Source organism: Botryllus schlosseri, chromosome 4, assembly GCF_051294905.1.
Source record: "Botryllus schlosseri isolate E-star chromosome 4, Bs_hap1, whole genome shotgun sequence".
Classification (NCBI taxonomy): domain Eukaryota; kingdom Metazoa; phylum Chordata; class Ascidiacea; order Stolidobranchia; family Styelidae; genus Botryllus; species Botryllus schlosseri.
In genome coordinates, this window is record NC_137239.1 from 13,052,527 (window position 1) to 13,074,695 (window position 22,169).

Genomic DNA, 22,169 nt, shown 5'->3' on the forward strand with positions numbered 1-22,169 from the left:
CAAGAGAGTGATTTGCAATAGTGCTCGCTCGTCCGTTGCTCGATGGAATGGAGTGGTGCAACGGCAACAAGGAAAATGTAAAGGCGAGCGAATAGCAAAGTAGAACAGTAATATTCAAATAATCAGGATTAAAATCAGACAATTAGAATGATTAGAAAAGCGAGATATAAATAAAGAACAGTTGAATTGGAAACTGATTCCTCTAAAAACATCAAATAGTGAACAAATAGAACATGCGCAATAGCAAACACCGACTATCATAGTGGCATTGGTATTTAAATACAATATTACTCTTTTGAAAAGCCGGAAGGACATCCTTGCGGGTCTGAGGTAGGAGCGGTCTAGTCATAAATACCAATCGAGTGTTGAGCATAAAATAACATGATTGCACCGTTGATCGAATCTGATTTGCAAAGCGGTCTGACACTAACCCAAGCAATGGGAGGTGTGTGTACAGAACACAGGGCATTCGCTTGGTTCGGGAATCAGCGGCTGTATGAATTGGATGGATTTGATATTATCAATTTCCGCCATGAGACGAATATCTGAACAGATCATTAGCGCACGGTGAGCTAGTGTCGAACACTATACTTTAATTACCATTGTTTGGCGAAATGATTCCCAGCGCCGCGATGAAACCGAGGTTAGACTTATCCACCACTATCTCGAGAAAGGCTAATGATCCGTCAGACCCTTTTTCCATGATGAAATTTAGAGACTGGTGCAAGTTGTTCATATGGAATCTAAAAACATTACACTCTTCTTCACTGTCAGAAATTGCAAACGTGTCATCAACATATCTAACACACACACACACACACACACACACGATTTGCTTATATTTGAAAGCAATTTGTTTTCCTGGAAGCCAAAGAATATATTTGGCAAGCTTGGTCCTGTAATGGAAGATGTATAAATTCATAAAGAAGAAATAAATAACGCCGACAGAAACAGCAACACACAGACACGACTGTAGCCCTCTCGCTTCTCATCGTCACAGCCAAAAGCGGCCGCAATGTACTTCATTTTGCGACGGTTCTCAGGAAGCACATCATAGGTACAAGAGGTGAACCCATGGCAACGCTATCAATTTGGCTATAAATATAGTTGTTGAAGCTGAATTCAACCGATCGGATGGCATTTTCAAGTAGCTCAATGCAGATTTTGCGCGTAAACGTTGGTGTCTGCAATCAGCTATTTTATTGCCCACCAGCATAGATATTGAACGTTTTACTCGAGGGGATATTAGTATAAAGACTAGTGATATCAATGGAGCTAAGAAACGAGTTCAAGGTATTTATGTCTCATTTTCTGATGTTATCAACAAAGGTGAATGATCAACACTGAAATTTGACGAAAATAGCATACGGAAGACGATAGTTTACGTACATGTTCTATTAGCGTATTAGGCCAATTGGCCTAACAATGTTGCGCAGAAACAGTGGCGGCTCGTGACAATATCGGGTGGTGGGGCAAGGGCTGCGAGCGACTTTTATCAACATGACGCCACAATGGCGTTTTCCAACGTAAAACAGTAACTTTATGATGGTCACATGAATTTCCCGACAACAGTGATTTTAACGTAGGTGCCGCGAGAGGTTTGCCGGTGAGCCGTGACTTCAAGTGTGGTAACAAATGTTTTATTCATTTTTTTTAATCAAAGGATTATTTTACAAAATGTACGTGAACTAAGAATCGTCCCTATGCCACGAATTAATTATCAGGTCATCCTTAGTAGCATGCGTTATGATTTCATCGTAGAGTTAGAGATTACTCAAATTGATAGGCCCTAATTTTTCGAAGCCCGTCCGAAAGTGTTTCGTGCACGATCCTGGTGTGTTACGACCACTGAGCTGGTGGTTACGACTAGGGCTGGGCACAATGATTCGAGAACTCGAATCTGAATCGAGTATTAATTTTAATGATTCGAGTCGAGTAGTAAAAGACGATTTTTTCGAGTAATGAAATTATACGCTTCTCGCCACTGAAAGTCAATTTATCAACGAGAATTCTAGTTTCGATAATAATTTTCACTGTTGAAGCCTTGAAACCTTGATTGGCGGTATTGTAGCATACGAAACATAGTACAAAAACCTACGAAGGTTACTGGACGTAGCGCATTTACGAAGTCATGATAATCCCACAACATTTTCAAGAAGTGGAATCAAATCGGTATGGTCGATTAAATACCAAAGTATCTTTTACGAGATGGATAAACGGCATTATATTCTTTGTGGTGGCCAAAACGGTGCATATTTGAACTTTGACGTAATACATTCTGTTATGACGTCATAATTGGTGATACTCGATTACTCGACTCGACTCGAAGCATATTACGTGATTCAGATTCGAATCACTCAGGTACTCGATTTTGCCCAGCCCTAGTTACGACTAGGGCTGGGCACAATGATTCGAGTACTCGAATCTCAATCGAGTACTCGAATCTCAATCGAGTATTAATTTTAATGATTCGAGTCGAGTAGTAAAAGACGATTTTTTTCGAGTACTGAAATTATACGCTCCTCACCACTGAAAGTTGATTTATCAACGAGGAGTTTATCAACGATCAACGAGTTTATGCTAATTTCACTGTTGAAGCCTTGAAACCTTGATTGGCCGTATCGTAGCATGCGAAACATGAAGTAGAAAGCTACGAACGTTACTGGAAATAGCACATTTCCGTAGTCATGATCATCCCACAATATTGTCACCAAGTGCAATGAAATCGGTATGGCCGAAAAAAATAACAAAGTATCCTTAATATGATGGATAACAGGCATTATATTCTTTGTATGGTCGCTTAAAAGGTACATATTTGAACTTTGACAAATAATATTCGGCTATGACGTCATAATGAGTGATACTCGATTACTCGACTCGACTCGAAGCATTTTACGTGATTCAGAATCGAATTACTCAGGCACTGGCGTAGCAGCATGTGCTGCCGCCCCTGGCTCTCGCTTAAAATGCCGCCCCCCTAAGTAAACCGCAGCATATTTCGACATAGATTCGTGTTCAAGCAATCTTGTCAATAAAAATAATTACAAATAATATGCCCGGTCTCAGCCTCACCGTCTCAACGTTATAAGGCCAAAAATAATAAAGACAAGAAATAGTGAACGAATGTATTGTGCAAATAGAAAATCAATAGCCGCCTCAAAGCAAAATCAGCGATAATATCCTCAAATTCATGTTTTGGAACGTAGTCTCTTTCTATACACAGAATGGATAGAGCTGATAGCCGATCATCATTCAAGGTAGAACGTAAATAAGTCGAATCAAGTAGCTTTGCATTGACTAACCACTGTAAAACATCAAACACTGTTGCACTACGATCAAACGTGGTTTCACTGCTCCGCACCGGCCTCTTAACCCTTTTAAAATCTTAAGTTGAACAACTTCATATGATCATATCTTAATTTGTGTTCGCCCTAGAGGCCGCATATTGGTTTGTACGAAAAGGTAGCAATCTTCTGATTTATATTGTCCCTAATTCAAAGGTATAAGGCATGACAATTTTCGCAGCTAACTCCAAAAAGTCCACCTCGTCGTCATAAGTGCTTCTAAAAGCGCTGGTGAATAAATTGTGACTTTCGCTTTGCAGTAGCGCGTGGGAATTCAAAAATCCAAACATATCATTTTAGTGGTGTATGCCGGTAAACCTAGTTTCAGCTTCAAGTTTAAATCTGTCCAAAGCTTGAAACATGCATCGTCTAACTTCTTCAACAACACTCAGGCCAGCATCTTCTGATTGTTCGCCAGGCATTCTCCTTTTTCTGCGAACTCTCCGAACAATAGGCCTTGACGGCTATTTCAGAGTGGTTCCATCGCCATGTTAACATATTAATCCGTGTTCTCGGAATCAGCCCGACACTATAGCTTTCGATTGAGACCTGTTTGATTAAATTATACCTCACGGGACGCCAGCTATAGGAATACCAATTACGCTTCTTTTAGCCGGCTGTGTATGCAGTGCCGAGCGAGATAGTGTAATGGTGATGCGTCCGGCTTCTTGATCGGTAGGTCGTGGGTTCGATTCCCGGCCGGGTCAGACGAAAGACTCGAAAACTAGTTTCCGCAATTATCCCGCTAGGCGATCAGCAATCACGGGGGAGAAAGAAAACGGGGGTGCAGACTAGGTGACCTTGCTATAAAGTCCGTATCACATCTCCGTCGTCAAAGCATATCCATGGTGCAGACGAAAAAGAATACCATCTCTCTCTCTCACTGTGCAGCCTCATTTTGCCGCCCCCTTGGAGCCTGCCGCCCTGGCGCAGAGCCAGAACCGCCAAGTGGCTGCTACGCCACTGTACTCAGGTACTCGATTTTGCCCAGACGACCAGGTCATGGGCAACCAATGCGGAGGTACCCGGCGTACGATTGGATCAATGAACTGGACAATTTCTAGACCTCTAAATTTCGCTCTATAGGCAACTGCGTAAACTACGTACGGAGCAAAGATTCAATACGATTCATGTTCGCACTTGACTTGACCAGACTAATTCCAATGACGAGAACTCGAGAGATTGCGTAAGCCTAACTGCAAAGGTCAACGAGTTCGGACACACGCAATTGTTATCTCATAGATTGGGCCTGTCATATTGAATCCCGAACATCAATTTGAATGGTCTTTGAAGAACTAAGGACAGCAGCCTCGGAACTTCGGTCTCGGAACAACATAGTACATTTTGGCCTTGAAACTGGAGACTGTGACACAACACATACGGCAGGGGCGGGCAACTTCTCCAGTCGGCGGGCCGGATATAGGAAAATTAAGTACTTGGCGGGACGGATTGCGGAATCGACACATTATTCGCCCATTTATCCAAATACACAAGGAATAAATCGTATTTAATGAATGCATTTTAACGACAGTAATGTCACTTCAAAGCCATTTCTCGCCGATAATGACGAGAATATAATGTGGATTTGAGAACAGCATTGTCATACAGGCGCCGCCATGTCTGCTTCTCTCTGATCATAGTGTCCCATATGGTATGGACACAAGCAAATCTCACGGCTCAGTGAAATTGGTCTACGTCACACTTTCCATTTAATCAAAGGCAATTTGACGGTAGTTTTTGACCGACTTGCCGAGCATTAAATTTGATAAAACGGGTATCAATCTAAAGCTACCGCGGTGCTGGTTGCGAAAATATAAATTCTATTCTGCTCGAGGTTCTGGAACCCCCAAAATCAGCCTGAATGTTGCATTGTAACGGAGTTTGGTATTGTGACGCAGCCATGCCGTCTGAGCAGCTCAGGAGCAAGCGCGCACGAGAGTAAGAGTGTGAATGCTCAATCGGTTGCGCAACAATGGCCAATACGATTGCGGTTTACTCTGCCCTTCACCTGCTCCCAGACGGCATGGTTGCGTCACAATACCAAACTCCGTTACAATGCAACATTCGAAGCTGATTTTGGGGGTTCCAGGACCACGAGCAGAATAGAATATATATTTTCGCAATTAGTACCGCGGTAGCTTTCGATTAATACCCGTTTTATCAATTTTAATGCTTGGCAAGCCGGTCAAAAATTACCACCAAATTGCCTTTGACCAAAGGGAAAGTGTGACGTAGACCTATTTCACTGAGCCGTGAGATTTGCTTGTGTACACAACTTACAGGACACTATGCTGTGCTCAATCAACTCACGGCGCAATCCCAAATTAATATTTCAAGGTGTTCGATAAGCCCGGTACCCCAAATTTACCAATATAACAATTCATTAGGGCTGAGTAGGGGATGAGATAGCGTCGTTGTTCATCTGTGTGGACTATTTTATCTCGATATTAAATTCATGCGGACCACGGCATCTAAGAAATTTGAAAAGTGGCCCGCGACCCGTTTTGAGTTGGCGTCCCTGGCATAAGTGGTGTCTTACAAAAGCCTACAAGTGTGCCGTGCTACAAGTCGGCGGTTACGGAATCAAAAATTATAAATTATAAATGACCATTGTAGTCTACCAACACCATGATTACCACAAAAGATATTAGGGTTGAGTACATCGTAAATGCCGATAATGCAAGTCTTCTCGCTTCGACGAACTTACGTGCAAGCTCCACTCGCACGCTACGCATACAAATAACATACAGTCACTAAAATTTGAGGAAGTAAGCAAGTACCGGGGTATCTCGGCAGACTGTAGCCGCGGGCCACATTATCATATAAGACGGAAAACGGTCCGCGGGCCGGACAAAATCCCTTCGCGGGCCGTATGTTGCCCACCCCTGACATACGGCTTACTGTCAGTGGCGGCTCGTGACAATATCAGGTAGTGGGGCAACGGCGGCAAGCGACATCAATATGACGTCACAATGGCGTTTTCCAACGTAAACAAGTAACTTGGTGGTACGGTAACACTATAGAAATTTAACATGGAACGGCAACGACCGATTTTGCAGCTTCGTTCCGCTTCGCAGAGGCTGGAGAGGAGAGTGGTTTTGCGTAAGCGACTGTAGGATTTCTGGCAATCCAAAAGCTATCTTCCCGAGCCCAGAAATTATTGAATCTGGTCTTGATCGAAAGCTATTGTTGCACCGATTCCGAAAATATAAATTTAAATAATGATCAGGCACTGATCCACCTAGAATCTGTCCTCCAAGTCTGAAATATCGGCATTGTTTAGAACAATCGGATAACCGCAACACAATGACCGTAACAATGACCCGTTGCGACTCTCCGATTGTTCGAACAATGCCGATATTTCGACTTTGAGGACGGATTCTAGGTGGATCAGTGCCTGATCATTATTGTAATTTATATTTTCGGAATCGGTGCAACAGTAGCTTTCGATCAAGACCAGATTCAATAATTTCTGGGCTCGGGAAGATAGCTTTTGGATTGCCAGAAATCCTACAGTCGCTTACGCAAAACCACTCTCCTCTCCAGCCTCTGCGAAGCGGAACGAAGCTGCAAAATCGGTCGTTGCCGTTCCATGTTTAATTTCTATAGTAACACGAACGACAACAGTGATTTTAACGTATGTGCCGCGAGAGGTCTGCTGGTGAGCTGTGACTTGAAGTGTGGTAACTGCGTAAACGGCAAGCGGAACAAAGATTCGACACGGTTCATGTTCGCACTACACCTGACTAATTATCTGCAGAAATGGAAATGACTATAACTCGAGAGATTGCGTAAGCCAAACTGGAAAGGTCAACGAGTTCGGACACATACGCAATTGTTATCTCATAGATTGGACATGTCATATTGAATCCAAAACATCATTCTGAAGAACTACGGATAGCGGCCTCGGAAATTCGGTCCCGGTACAGCATAGGAGATTTTGGCCTTGGAAAATATATTACCGAATAAATACGTGATTGAAAGCCGAAAACTTGGACACTGTTACATGAAATCATCGAAAAGTAGCCTCATGACCGTTTTCGGTATGGTACACTGTCAAAATTAATACGAACAGACCAACTTCGAATTTTGCGTAAAATTTACTGAGGAATAGGCTGATCAAGCGATCAGCTGTTAGCCGCCATCGAAAACGAAACAGCTATCGCGCTTGACAGGGGTTGTAATTGTAAGCACATGGCCTGAAGGCCACAATTGTACGGTGAAATTGACATTGAAGAATACAAAATAAAACTAAATATTTGAATGCAAACCGAGGATGTTAGTAAACCGTTTCATGATATCATCATCTCATCAACTATCTCAGTATGGAACAAAGTTAGCGTTAACACAGATACACCGGCTTTTGCGTGAAATCCGCAATGCGTTAGGTAGGCTAAGTGTCAGATCAGCGCACATCTCTACCATACTCGACCTTGATAACGAAATTGCTGCCCGAATCTTGGAGTACCAACCTTGAGACTTGGCACAGCGTTCGATACTAAAACCAAGACATACCATGCAAAAGCTCATGACGGATCTAGCTAAGGAGCATCGTTAAAATCAATGGAGACCAATACCGGCTTTGCGTAAAATATGTTTGCGATAAATGACGAGTCAGCTCTCACTCGACTTGGGAAACGAAATTACCACTAACATAGTTCAGTGACAAACTTAAAACTTGGTACAGCGTTCGATACTAACATTAAGACTCACCGTACCAAATGTCATGACCGATCTCGGTATGTAACATCGTCAAAATCAATGGACACTAATACCCAGTGGCGGCTCGTGACAATATCGGGTGGTTGGGCAAGGGCTGCAAGCGACTTTTTATTAGGATGACGTCACAATGGCGTTTTCCAACGTTTTGGGGGGGGGCTGACGAAGTGCTGTTACGGCCCTGCCAAATACATATAGGTTTGATTGTCCATGGGTGCCTAAATGACTGACACCGAATGTTCCTGTCTTGGCAATCTGAACCCCAGAAGACGAATTCCATCTGACAGGGAAAAATTTATATCAGTGAGGAAATACCAATCTGAAATTGGTGCGTCTTTTAGTTTAGTACGATTGGGCGACAGGGATATTCCTGTTGGGCGATATCCCCGTTGAGCGATTCTATATTTTTTGATATTGCAGACAGGGGGGCACGAAATAACATCATGCAACGAAGTCATACCAACGGGCTCGCCCGCCCGAACATGTTTAATTATTAGTAACGGGCCCTACAGTTTTCAAGAAACCTCACAATGTTCGCTTCAAGTTTTGATGAGTCTGCGCACACTCAACAACTCACTGCGCTGATCCTTGGATAACAGTGCGTAACGACTAAAAAAAAGGTAATACCTTCGGATTTGTTGTGCGCAACGTAGGCTAGATTTACTGTGCGCAGAGACCGTGTCAGCACTGCGCACGTGTGCAGCTTATAGGGAACATTGCACCTCACTCAGCTCTACCGGTAAATGTGTTTACATGAGCAGAGAGAGGATAAATATTATTCTCAATTTACATGCGATTCCCGATGATATTAGCCAATTAATTCATTAATTAGTGAAATTTTTCGCGCTTCGCGCGACTAGGCGTGCATAGCTGCCTCAGTAAATAGACACCCAATGTAGATCCTTAATAGGCTATCAGCCAATAGCGGACAGCCTAATGGAGGTCTAGGAGTGAAGTCTCACGGAAGTTTGGTTTATCACCCGATGGGGGCCCTGGACCAACGTTTTTTGTTTGGAGGGGGGCTGACGAAGTGCTGTTACGGCCCTGGTAACGAATAATTGTACCTGCGGGCACGCCCGAATATGTTTAATTATTAATTACGTGCCCTTCATTTTCCTATACAACTGCTCACTCAGTGCTACTGGTAAATCTGATTACGTAGGCTGAGAGGATAAAAAGTTTATAGCGAGTTGTATATGTAAATCCACCTTTCCATTCATGCATTATAGAAAATTTTGGTACCTAGGGCGACAAGGCCACACAAACTTTGCTGACCATCAAAATCACGATATGGGGCTCGTGGGGGCGAAGCCATCAGAGGTTCAGTTTATCACGCTATGGGTGCGCAATGCAATCGTTTTTAGGGGGGTTGACGAAGTGCTATTACGGCCCTCCCTCTTACTCATTGTCTTTATTACATTCCTTACAATATGAAGTTGGGGGGCGCTGGAGCACGATAATTTTTGAAAGGAGGCGCTGGAAGAAAAAAGGTTAAGAACCACTGCGTTACAGCATAGGAGATTTTGGCCTTGAAACTGGAGACTGTAACACGACACATACGGCTTTATTACTGTATATGGGTCTGCTGCGAAATCGCCTTTGGAAAATATATTTCCGAATAAATACGTGGATGAAAGCTTTAAACTTAGTACACTGTTACATGACATCATCGAGAAGTGGTCTCATGGCCCTTTTCGGTATGGTACACTGTCAAAATTATTGCGAACAGACCAACACCGAATTTCGCGCAAAATTTACTGAGGAATAGGCTGATCAAGTGATCAGCTGTTAGCCGCCATCGAAAACGAAATAGCTATCGCGCTTGACAGCGGGGGGTTGTGAGCAAATGGCTTGAAGGCCACAATTTCACGGTGAAATTGACATTGGAGAATATAATATCAAAGGAAATATTTGAATGCAAACTGAGAATGATATCATCATCTCAGTTAACGTTACCGCAGATACACCGGCTTTTGCGTGAAATCCGCAATGCGTCGTATGCTAAAGTGTCAGATCGGAGCACATCTCTACCATACTCGACCTTGATAACGAAATTACTGCCCTAATCACTGAGTGTCAACCTTGACACTTGGCACAGCGTTCGATACTAAAACCAAGACATACCGTGCAAAAGCTTAAGACGGATCTAGGTAAGGAGCATCGTTAAAATCAATAGATACCAATACCGGCTTTGCGTATAATCTGTTAGCGATAAATGACGAGTCAGCTCTCACTCGAATTAGGAAACGAAATTACCACTAACACAGTTCAGTGACAAACTTAAAACTTGGTACAGCATTCGATACTAACATTAAGACTTACCGTGCCAAATTTCATAACCGATCTCAGTATTGAACATCGTCAAAATCAATGGATACCAATACCGGCTTTTGAGTAAAATCTGTTTGCGATACATGACGGATCAGCACACACTCAACTTCGGAAACGGAATTACTACCCTAAACTTTAAGTAAAAACCCTGAAACTTGGGGCAGTGTTAAATACCACCATCACGACATGACATACCAAGTTTCAAGAGTTTTCATGGAGTGAAACACCATCAAAATCGACCTATACCAGCAACGGTCGACTAAACGCATATTACGGTAATCGAGTTCAGATATAGATACGATTGTTACATCACACCTCAGGGGCGACTAGGCATATTTGCCCCGCTTGCTCGGCCATTTTACGAATAGGAGAGAGTAAATCACCGTTTCTTTATTGTGCGCGGCTTTGAGAGAATAGACAGTGAAAGCTTGTTATGAGCGCTACCGGGGCATGCCCCGGCTAGGCATTCGCAAAGCGAAAACACGAAGAGAATTCGATTTTCGCAGAGACTTCGCTATATATGGACAATTGGGCATTTACAAGCGAAAGGACAAGAAGAATACGATTTTCGCTGTGATTTCGGTATATATAGATTGGTGTGCGTCTATAAATGGTAAAGAATTGTTATTGAACAGAATATTAGGTGGGGCAATGCCCCAGTTCCCCTATAGGACGAGCCGCCACTGCTAATACCGGCTTTTGAGTAAAATCTGTTTGCGATACATGACGGATCAGCACACACTCAACTTCGGAAACGGAATTACTACCCTAAACTTTGAGTAGAAACCCTGAAACTTGGGACAGTGTTAAATACCACCATCACGACATGACATACCAAGTTTCAAGAATTATCATGGAGTGAAACACCATCAAAATCGACCTACACCAGCAAAGATCGACTCAACGCATATGACGGAAACCGAGTTCAGATATAGATACGATTGTTACATCACACCTTAAGGGCAACTACGCTATGTTGCTCCGGTTGCTCGGTAATTTTATGAATAGGAGAGAGTAAATCACCGTTTCTTTATTGTGCGCGGCTTTGAGAGAATAGACAATGAAAGCTTGTTATGAGCGCTACCGGGGCATGCCCCGGCGAGGCATTCGCAAAGCGAAAACACGAAGAGAATTCGATTTTCGCAGAGACTTCGCTATACATGGCCATTTACAAGCGAAAGGACAAGAAGAATACGATTTTCGCTGTGATTTCGGTGCGTCTATAAATGGTAAAGAATTGTTATTGAACAGAATTTTAGGTGGGGCAATGCCCCAGTTGCCCTATAGGACGAGCCGCCACTGCGCAGAATGCACCATCGATATCATCGGAATCCCTAAAAAAGATGGTTGGTATGGATGCAGAGTTTGTATACTTCGAAGACATAAAACTCGCGCGGTATCACATAAAGATATAGCCTGTACCAATAGGTCGGTGTTGGGACGACTCGAGGCAACATTTTCATATGGCTTGACTTGACTCGAGACACTTTGCGAAAATGAATTGACCTGACTTGAGTCGCCATCTGGGCTGTGGAGTCGGTAGATTTTCCCACCGACTGCACCAATATGTGAATGCATCGGCAATTATGCGTCATTGACGAAGATACATCTTGCAATGCATCTTGCAACTAAATTGCAATTTGCAAATAATGTCCAATTTTATCAATATCGGTACTAATAACAGTGACTGCTGGTACAGACAAATCCTATTTTATTCATTAGGAATAGTTTTAAGGGACCTTTAAAAGCAATCGCTTTCATGTTAAACAAGTTGGAGTTGGAGTCAGGTGCATTTTCACAAACTCCGACCCCGACTCCAGCAAGTATTTCTTCACGACTCCCACTCCGACTCCAAGGACAGCTGAAAAAATAATTTGGACCTCGATTCCGACTCCATTAGGGAAAATATAGCGAAAATCCGACTTCAACTCCACAGCCCTGCTCGGCACATCAGAAATGTGAATTGACTCATGACCCGGAGCAAAATTTACGAGTAAATTTGAAGTCATCAAGTAAACTGTGTCGATTAAATCACTGTATCTTGTGTATGTTCGGATTTTTCGCGATACGTCAGTGACACTTGTGAAAGCAACCAGTCACTCACTGACTGACGGTACGTTTTACTGAACCTCCAATAATCACAAATAAATTGACCACAAACGAACTGATCACAGCTTACGTTGTCGTAGTAGATTAATCCAATAGCTACGTATATCTATGTTTCTTAGATGGCTCAGTGCTTACAGTCCGCAATACCTCACCTTTACCAATCCTCTTGTATCATTTTAATCGAGCGAATATAGTTTATGCGTTTATATTCTCACGGATGTGTGGATGGTAAAGACTCGTGACTTGACTTGACTCGAGTCACTTCCAATAAACGAACGAGTTTACTTGAGTCCGGTCACCTACAAAAATTGATTGTCTTGACTTGACTTGACTCGAGTCAAAATATGCAATAACCCGAGATTTCTCCTGACTCGAAGGTAGTGACTTGATTCCAACACTGCACTAGGCCTTCTTAGTTCTTGGAACGGAAAAAATGTGGTAATGCCAGCCACAGAAATGTGTTTATGTGTTTTCTTCATTCAGATATTTCAAAACTGAATAAAAATCTACGCTATTCCCAGAACATAATGGAGGAAGGTACGTAACATAGCCAAGAACACATTTGCTGATGTCCTATCATGATGGTTCCGTATAAATTCGAAATTATCTGCTTAGCCAGTGATCCCCATAGTATAAGAGCGATCGCGCCTGGGGCTAGCTGTTGAGAGGAAAGGAGACACTGGCCATGACATGGGCGATTGGGGGGCGTTGGCTATAATTTGGGTACTAGAGTGGCGCGGAAGGGTAAGGCGCTTATATTTAATTTCTTGTCCATGTCACGCCAGCTAAAAAAGTTTGGGAAACACTGGCATAGACGAAAGTTCATATCGAGAGTCCATTGAACTGATTGAAGGGCGTGTGCAAACTCGCAATGATTTCCCAGTACTGAAGTTTATGTATATTTCGACTTCATGAAGACTCACGCAGTAATATAAATAGACATACCCAATATCCCTTCTTAGCTCGTGGAACGAGGAAAATAAGTGGTAATGCAAGCACCAGGAATGTGTTTTCTTTATTCAGATATTTCAGAACTGAATAAAAGTCTACGCTATTCCCAGAACAAAATTGAGGAAGGTACGTAACTTACGAATTCGGAATTATCTGCTTAAACGTATGTTCGTATCGAGTGTTAAATGGGCGGATTCCAGTTAATATTTGCGAAAACCTTTCGAAGTTTCCGTTCCAAATGTCACGATGAGAGTTGGGCACTATATTCGTGTACCCTAGTCTGCATGTAGTATTAATTGTAATGATTCGAATCGAGTAGTGAGAGGTGATATTTTCGAATGCTAAAATTTATAGAATTAAAAGAATAAGATTCGTTACACTAGTTTCCTCCGTGTAAGGTTGTAAAACTCGGTTGCTGGGTACAAAGCTACGCGTGTTAGTGGAAATAACATATCTGTGGAGTCGTGATCAGCCTACAGCATCGTCAAAAAGTGAAATGAAATAGGTCTGATCGAAAAAAATACCAAATAATGTTTAATATGATGTCAAGCTGGCATTATATTCTTTGCGGTCGCGTAGAAGTTACGTATTTGAACTTTCCGAATCATTCATAATCTTGTGACGTCATAGGGAGAGATACTAGAATAGCCTACTCAAAGCCTAATACTTGTTTCAGCATCGAATCTCTCAGGTACAAAATTTGTCCAGCTCTAGTAACGATTGCAGACGTTATGCAGATCTTGGTTTGTTGAAATGTATCGAAATAAATAAAAAAATAACCAATGATTTACCCGTTGACTTCCGTACATTGTGCTACAAATATTAAAAAAGTCTACTGTTATCCAAATAATCTAATGCGTTTTAATCACATTTCAGATATCACGGACAATAAGAAGCATATCGCAGGACTCCAACGGTTTTCAAATACTATACCGAAAAGTAAAATATCTAAACATCAAATTTCCAAATTGAATTACATAGCCTTGCCTACTAGACTTTTGGTTAAAATTATAGTCAAGTAATATAGAATAATATTTCTCTTATGAAGCAGAGAGTTCTACGTCAGGTCAATATATTTCAATTAATTATTAATTTACGGAAAATCACGTGTAATTCTGAATTCGGTAATAAATTCTCATATTTATAGGATCTAACCTGAATCGGCCGGACAGTACACACACCCAAATCCATTCCAAAATGTCCGTCATTCGCGACAGCAGTGTGCGGCTGGTGTTGGGGAGGACCCCTGGATATCCCGTTCCCTGTATCCCGGATATTAGGTCATTATCGTATCACAATGCCGTGATTATTCTTATTAAAATCTTAAAGTGACTACAAAGCGTTACCAAAAGCTGATGTAGCGCAGTACCGTCGTTTTTAATTTTAAAGCAACTTCACAATATTAGCTGATTGTTTGAAATACTACACATTAGTGTGGTAATGCTGCAAACTATGGCACACTAATAATGTAGTCCAGGGGTTGCCAATGCAAAACGGGTCGCCGGCGACTTCTCAAGTTTCGTAGAGGCCGAGGGCCGCAATAATGCAATATCGAGAACAAAATATGCCACACTTTCAGCAACCACGTTTTCAAAACTTTACGTCAGTACAACGCTGTGTTCTCTAACATGGGAGCCGAGCATGGCTACAACAAAAAACAATCATATTTTATTAAAGAAATATAAATACCGGTAAGTTATCTGTGGAACACTTACGCTAATCTGCAAGCCTTCAAGGAACCCCAAATTTTCCCTGCGTCAAAACAACAACAATCTGTCACATACACAACCAACTAGATGGATATCTGTTAGATTACTGGTGCATAAAAATGAGCAGTGCATAATTAGAGTATTAAAAGAACGAAACCATTTGAATGTATGGTGCTGATATCTTGCAAATCTCCAACTGCTTGGTTATACAGCGGAACTCTTCGAGTAACCTATCTCATACCCTAATGATTCTAAAAAATTATAAATGCAAATTTTCACAGCAACTGTTGTTAAAATTAAGTGCGACTTTCTCGTGATTTTAATGTAACAGAAACTTGCCCTAATAGTTAGAAGATTAAAGATGTAAGAAAATTCGAGGAAATTTATATCTGTTTTTTCATTCAGATATTTCTGACATGAATAAAAGTCTCCGACATTCGCAGAACATAATTGAGGAAGGTACGGTATCATAGTCACGTAGTTCATAGTAACATAGTATCCAACAAGATAGGCAAGTGATGCCGTGCCTCACCTGCCGTCAGGATGAGTAAAGGAAACTGTGAAATACTTGATTCAGATATTGGTATTTTCAATTATATGCATAAATGACTTTTGAGACCGTTGCAGAAAAAGTGAACTATGCGTAACAGTGTGTTAAAGGAACGAAACCATTTGAATGAATGTTCAATATGTTGCTGATATCCTGCAAATCTTAAAATGTTGGGTTTTACAGCGGAACTCGCCGAGTATCTCATACCCTGATAATTCTAAAAAATTATAAATGCAACTTTTTACTGCAACTGTTGGTAAAATTAAGTGCATCTTTCTGACGATTTTAATCTAACAAGAACTTGACGTAATAATTAGAAGATTAAAGATGGAAGAAAATCCCATGAAATTTTTATATGTTTTTTTCATTCAGATATTTCAGACCTGAATAAAAGTCTTCGACATTCGCTAAACGCAATTGAGGAAGGTACGTTATCATAGTCACGTATTTCAAAGTAAAATGGTATCCAACAAGATATGCAAGTGATGCCTCTCCTGGCGTCACGATGAGTAAAGGAAACTGTGAAATAATTTATCGATTGATTGGTATTTTCAATGATATTCATGAATGCTGAGACCGTTGCTGCATGTATATTCACTTATTCATTGGTGAAACTATGTATAATGTATATGTATTGGACAACTTAACTAAGTCGATCAGAGATGGAACCATGTTGGCATTTTCAATAGCAAGGTAAAGCTGCATTGGATGTAGTATATATATACACTATGGATGGTGTGAACGTGAAGTTCAAGTTCGCGTTTTGTGTTGTTGTTGTTGATTATTATTTGATTGGCGATTATAACGCAAGTGTTTTTGTTCGCAATATCCTAAAAAAAAACATTACATATCTAGGGGTGGGCATTACATTACAAAATTTAAACTCAAATGTATGGCTTCGTAGCGAGAACAAAATCCACAACTTATGGAAAAATATGCGCGTCAGTCAACAAGTTCGTTACGGTGGGATCGATATTCTTTCTCCGACACGTGTCCTCGATAAATCTTCTCTGGTGTCTGCAATTTCGACATGTCAATAAATGATGGCCAACACTCTCTTTTTGACGGCATGTTGAGCAATTGACTGAATCTGCTATTCCCAATTTGAACAGGTGCGCTTGCGATCCGCAATGTCCGGTTTGTAGTCGGTACAAAATCGCTTTATACATTTTCGGTAGTCCATTCACGTCTGCTCTATGGTAAACGGCTCGAAAACATTCCTTATATTGCTGTGACTTGTCCGATTTTGAATATCGATTTTTCAATAGTTCGACGCACGCCTTCCGACGCGAAGTAGCGATGTCTCGTACGGAAGGTTTGGATTCATTCGTTTGGAAATTGGTTTGACTCGCTCTTTGTCTGGCCAATTCATCTGCCTTTTCATTCCCGAGAATTTGATAATGACCAGGTATCCAAGCAATAGCGATCTCGTATCCTGCCTCCGATATCCGATGGATCGTCTGTAAAATTGATGCGACGAGGTGATGTGATCGCCCATAAATATTGTCAATCTCGTGAATTGTGCTCAAACAGTCCACGAGTATTAGTATGCGGAATTGCTGTTTTCAAAAGCCCACTGTAGGGCTTATATTATTCCCACCAATTCTGCAGTGAAGGAACTCGATTCTTTTATGATAGTGGTTGAGCCGTTGATAGTTTGCGATACATAAAACGCTGCCGCAGTGCCTATCGTAATTTAGCCGCGTTAAGTATGTGAACCTTGGATATTTAGAGGTTCACATTTACAAACGAGCCTTGATAGGTTCTGCACTGCGAACCTTTTCATATATTACAATTTTTAAATGTCATTATAACATTTTTCGTGGAAATTATCAGCATTTCCACTTCGGGCCACTCTATGCATGGCACTGGCAGTATAAAAATAATCAACATTACACGAGCATGCAGCTTGGTATGGCAATATCGAAAATTTCATTTGCTTTGATGAAAAAAGTTTGCTCGAAATATCCAGCTTTCCGTTTATGAATATTTAGTGTGCTGACCCGCAATCACACAACATCAAGAGCGTAATACACTACATGTATTAATATTAGTACTAAAATCGTTAAAGTCGCGCTTATCATAGCAGAGGTTTTGCGCGACACACATATAACAGGCATTTGCATACAAATTCATACAAAAATGTACAACATCGCTCAGTCTTAGCGGCACGTTAATGTGCACGTTCAATATACGGAACTAAACAATTATATACTAGATGCATATATGCATAGGCGCCGAGTTACGGGGTGGCAGGGTGGCGCAGCCACCCCATGATGGAATTATGGGGTGGCGGCCACCCCATACTGAATGCTTAAACACCCGCCGTCTGCGCTGTCAATTAGCTAATCCGTGATATCGCATAAAAGACAACTATACGCACGCGTATAATTGAATAAGCAGCTTCTTCGGCGACAACGAATATAGTGCTGAAAACGCCCCAATAAATTGTAATCCGTGATTAGTAATCATTAGGGCAAGTTTTTGTTGCACTAAAAACCTGAGAAAGTTGCATTTATTTTTTTAATTTTAACAAAAGTTGCAGAAGTTGCATTTATACAATTTTTTGAAATCATAAGGGTATGAGATACTCGAATGGTTCCAGCAGTTTAAAATTTGCATGGTGTCTGCTTGCTGCGTTTCTTCCTTCGCTATTCAATCGATCATGGTTACATTTTTATTTAACATAGGGGTTCGCACAATTTACCAGTTAGTTCAGGGAGTTTCATGACTAACGGAATAGTGGGTATGCCGCATACCCGAAAAAATTGCAAGAGTTGCAAAAGTTGCAAAAACTTGCCCTAGTAATCATACAATCGAAGCGATCTCGTTTACGACGTCGATTTCGACAGCGCGCGCTGAGAAACACTGTCTCCTCTCTCGACCAAATTCACGTTCTACTTCCCTCAATTAAATTGTATTTGCGCGCATGTTCGTTTACAACATAATTCTTGAGTTAGTTTCGTGAGTCTTTTTAATTGGAGCACGAAATACGACAGTGCGCTTGTGTATGTCTGTGAATTGAAGTCATTCCTGCGCAAAGTGCGCATATTCATTACTCTAACAAAGCCTTGCTAAGTCTTATCGGGAAATGCAGCAATGCAGCTCAAACGTCGTTATAACGAGCGAACAATTGTCGCGATGTCAGACTCGGATCCCATCGTGCTGTACGCAAGTCGAGGAATTACTGATTAGATGTGCGCTTTCTCGTTTGCTATCATCTGTAGGCTACTAATTCTTGTCTGATTTATACACTCGCATTCCCTCGCTGTCACTTGTCAGTGTTTGATTTGTTATTAATACTGCTCATTGTGCAGTGCACGGCGTTGAATTACGTTGTCAAGTATTGATGCAACAAGAGATTCTCGTGGCGCAAATTCTGAATTTATTTGGTTAGTATGAGCGGGAACAAATAAACTTCATTGCTGGGCGGACTCTATTGGGAGCAACCATATCGCGGATCGAATTTCAAACCACCGGGATTTGTATTTCTATTGAAAAGGTTGCGAAGTGCGCCCACATTGCTCTTGCTACAGTAACACCTGGATAATTAAAATCGCACCATTTCGCGATCACATTCGACTGGCTGATCGGGACCTACGTAGGCCGTAGGCCCCGGGCTGAAAGTAACCTGCGCGTTGTCGGTATTAAAACCCTAGGTGTGTAGCCAGTGAGTTTCTCATTTACAACTAGAAACCCCGTCCTTTTGAAATGCCAATTCATTAATTCGTATTATCGATGCTGCGTACTCCAAATTAGCGAGAATCATTTGTATGAGAAATGGGTCATTGACATCTGATGTACGCATGCAGGCCTGCACGCTATCATCGCTGGCATTAACTATCAGGTGCACCAGGCTAGGCCTGATGTCGTCACCAGCCTGAACTATCGAGTCTACAGCAGGACTGGCGCATGTCATAACTTCGCTGGCCTAAACTATAGCGACTGCTTCAGGCCTCGCATGATTTGCCTGCTATCTCTACTTATGCAATTGTTACGTCATACTGGCTTAAGATTGACTGCGAGAAATTGAATAACTTTGAATCTGCGCAATTTGCCACAAACAGACTAGAACGGACGTAATTGATTAGCGCTAATACTAAAACATCAGAAGGTGTGTGTTAAGGCCGAGTTATCAAAAGATACGACAGGCCTGAATCACCTGGAATCGGTGCCATTACAGCACTGATTCCACGGCAGACTTCAGTCGTAGCAATTTGTGAAATTGTTCGTCGTCACCGAGTTGCGGATTCAATTGTTCGCGCGTGCGTATTGGTGAATAGTTAATTGTTGATACTGGAGCGAGATCGAGGAATCGCTAAGTAACCGCTGGACTCGCTGCAAGCTTACGCGGACTTACACGCGTAAATACGTCAACACGATGAAGCTTGTCCCATCCATGTATTATAGGCATTCACGCATGTGCTTAAAAGTAATAAATTGATGCTAACTTGGTAAATTTAAAACAATTTCAAACCCCTCCCCATTTTCATCTCGCCACCCCATGTAAAAAAATAAGGCCCTATGCATATATGTCATTAACACAGGCGTACACACTTAGTTGCATGTATTAGCTATACAATATAAATCGCCCGGAAGATATTACGAGCTTTAAAACATCCAATATCCTTGGATTTGTTAGAACATTGGTTCTTAAACGTTTTAGACCGCGACCTAAATATGTGTTCTAATGGCATCTCTCGACCCAAGCCCCACAAATCACTGAGAATACATTTTAATATTAGTATGCTACGTTTTACGGGCATGGCATAGATAACGCACAGGCAGCAGTTTTACGCAACGCTTCTCTATGAAACACGTCTGAAGCACTTCATTACACATTGGGGCGCATCATTTTTCTCTGGGGGTCGCATTTGTACTACTGTGTAGTCAAATTGCAAGGATGTGACTATTCAGTGCCTACCCTCTCGACGACCGGACATATCAATACCGAAGGTATTGGCCAACCAGCGAAGACCAATTCCGGCCTAGGCTGACACTCGTCAGGGGTAATCATCAGCAATTAGTAGAGAATTGGAAAGAACGTTATATATCAACAGTCGTATCACAAAATATGACGTCACCAGCATGAAATTCTGAATGAGAGAGCGTTCAATGTACTATTTTCAGGAGGTACACGAACTCCCGTTGTTGACAGAGTTTGGGTCGGTGTATTTTGATAGAATGTATTTCGAAGAATAGTAAAGTAATCACACTCTTGGGATTTCGTCTGTTGGTATTGTTACTTGAAATCACAACCAGAAACTGCTAAAAGTGAGGAAAATTAATATATTATAAATGCGAATCATTCGATATCACCAAACGGAGTTATAAAAAAGTGGTTTTAAAAGACTTTAACTGGAAACTAAGCAGTCAACACAATGTCTTGGACTCGTACTCGAGTCATAATCAATGTTCCCTCTAATTTTTCACGAGTCTGCGCGCACTCACCAACTCACTGCACGGTCTCTTGGACAACAGCGCGTAACGACTAAAAATGGTCACTACTTCAGATTTTTTGTGCGCAGCGTAAAATTTATGTGCGCAGAGACCTTGTCAGCACTGCACAATTGCGTACGTGCGCAGCTTAGAGGGAACATTGGTCATAATACCGTGACTCGGACTCGACACTCCGCAATTGGTAAATAAGTCCTGCACATTTATTTTTTCAGTATACACATTAGAACAGCCCTTCCTAATAACAACCGTGTATGATTATACATCATCATAATATTATAATTATAATTCAATGCAAACACCGATTTCACCGGTCAACAAAATGAAATTCATTTTTTTTTTGAAGAACATGTAGGATTCGTTTCTGGGGTTTCCAAGGTCGCTGATTACGAATATCACATTAGTTTTGCCAGATTGACTCTAGTTTAGAATATACTTAAACCTCTAAAAAGTCCAGAATTACTGTACCCTTGAATATTTCACTTGGTAGGAAGTAAATCGTAGTTTTACTGCATTTACACTGCGCATAAATACATAATCGACAAAATGAAGAAATCTAATGTCGTTCTCGGTTATGATGCGCGATCTTCATGTTTGTCAAAAAAGAAGTTCTCAAGCCTAAAAATTGTACTTATGCACAACGTAAACATTTATAAATATTCATATGCGTCTCATCGCTATTGACTTGTGACGCGAATGAAGCAAATAACTCAAAATTTACATGAAATATAATGCCCTATTACTAGCGGTAGAGTAGCGGTCAAGATAAATTGCATAAAGCGTATATATGAAATTTCCAATTTCAAATACACATAAAATATTATCTAATGAGCAAGAGGTGGTAAATTCAATATTATGTATTTAGGGAAGTGGTTCTCAATCTTTTTGACTTGTGGCACACTAAAAGATATATAGAACACTAGCTGCACACTTACCAGAATGTTGCTTTTTGACGAAATAAATCATTCATAATGCGGTAGCCATATTTATTTATACGAA

The 22,169-nt window shown here is 41.3% G+C and overlaps 1 protein-coding gene and 2 long non-coding RNA genes across 6 annotated transcripts in view; 2 read left to right on the plus strand and 1 right to left on the minus strand.

Annotated features, from left to right (window-relative positions):
- The window catches only part of LOC145438166 (uncharacterized), a 357,286-nt gene that overhangs the window by 248,187 nt on the left and 86,930 nt on the right, over window positions 1-22,169 (minus strand). The gene's annotated exons all lie outside the window — the stretch shown is intronic.
- The window catches only part of LOC145438169 (uncharacterized), a 373,612-nt gene that overhangs the window by 58,148 nt on the left and 293,295 nt on the right, over window positions 1-22,169 (plus strand). The gene's annotated exons all lie outside the window — the stretch shown is intronic.
- Window positions 1-22,169, plus strand: part of LOC145438144 (uncharacterized) — a 119,861-nt gene that overhangs the window by 4,308 nt on the left and 93,384 nt on the right. Inside the window, exons 6-10 of one of the 4 annotated variants that reach the window (XM_080315522.1) lie at window positions 12,987-13,040; window positions 13,527-13,580; window positions 14,331-14,393; window positions 15,569-15,622; window positions 16,086-16,139. In XM_080315522.1, the coding sequence (XP_080171648.1) occupies window positions 12,987-13,040; window positions 13,527-13,580; window positions 14,331-14,393; window positions 15,569-15,622; window positions 16,086-16,139 (279 nt within the window). The remainder of the gene's footprint in view (window positions 1-12,986; window positions 13,041-13,526; window positions 13,581-14,330; window positions 14,394-15,568; window positions 15,623-16,085; window positions 16,140-22,169) is intronic. The other 3 variants (XM_080315524.1, XM_080315523.1, XM_080315525.1) reach the window with 3 other exon arrangements.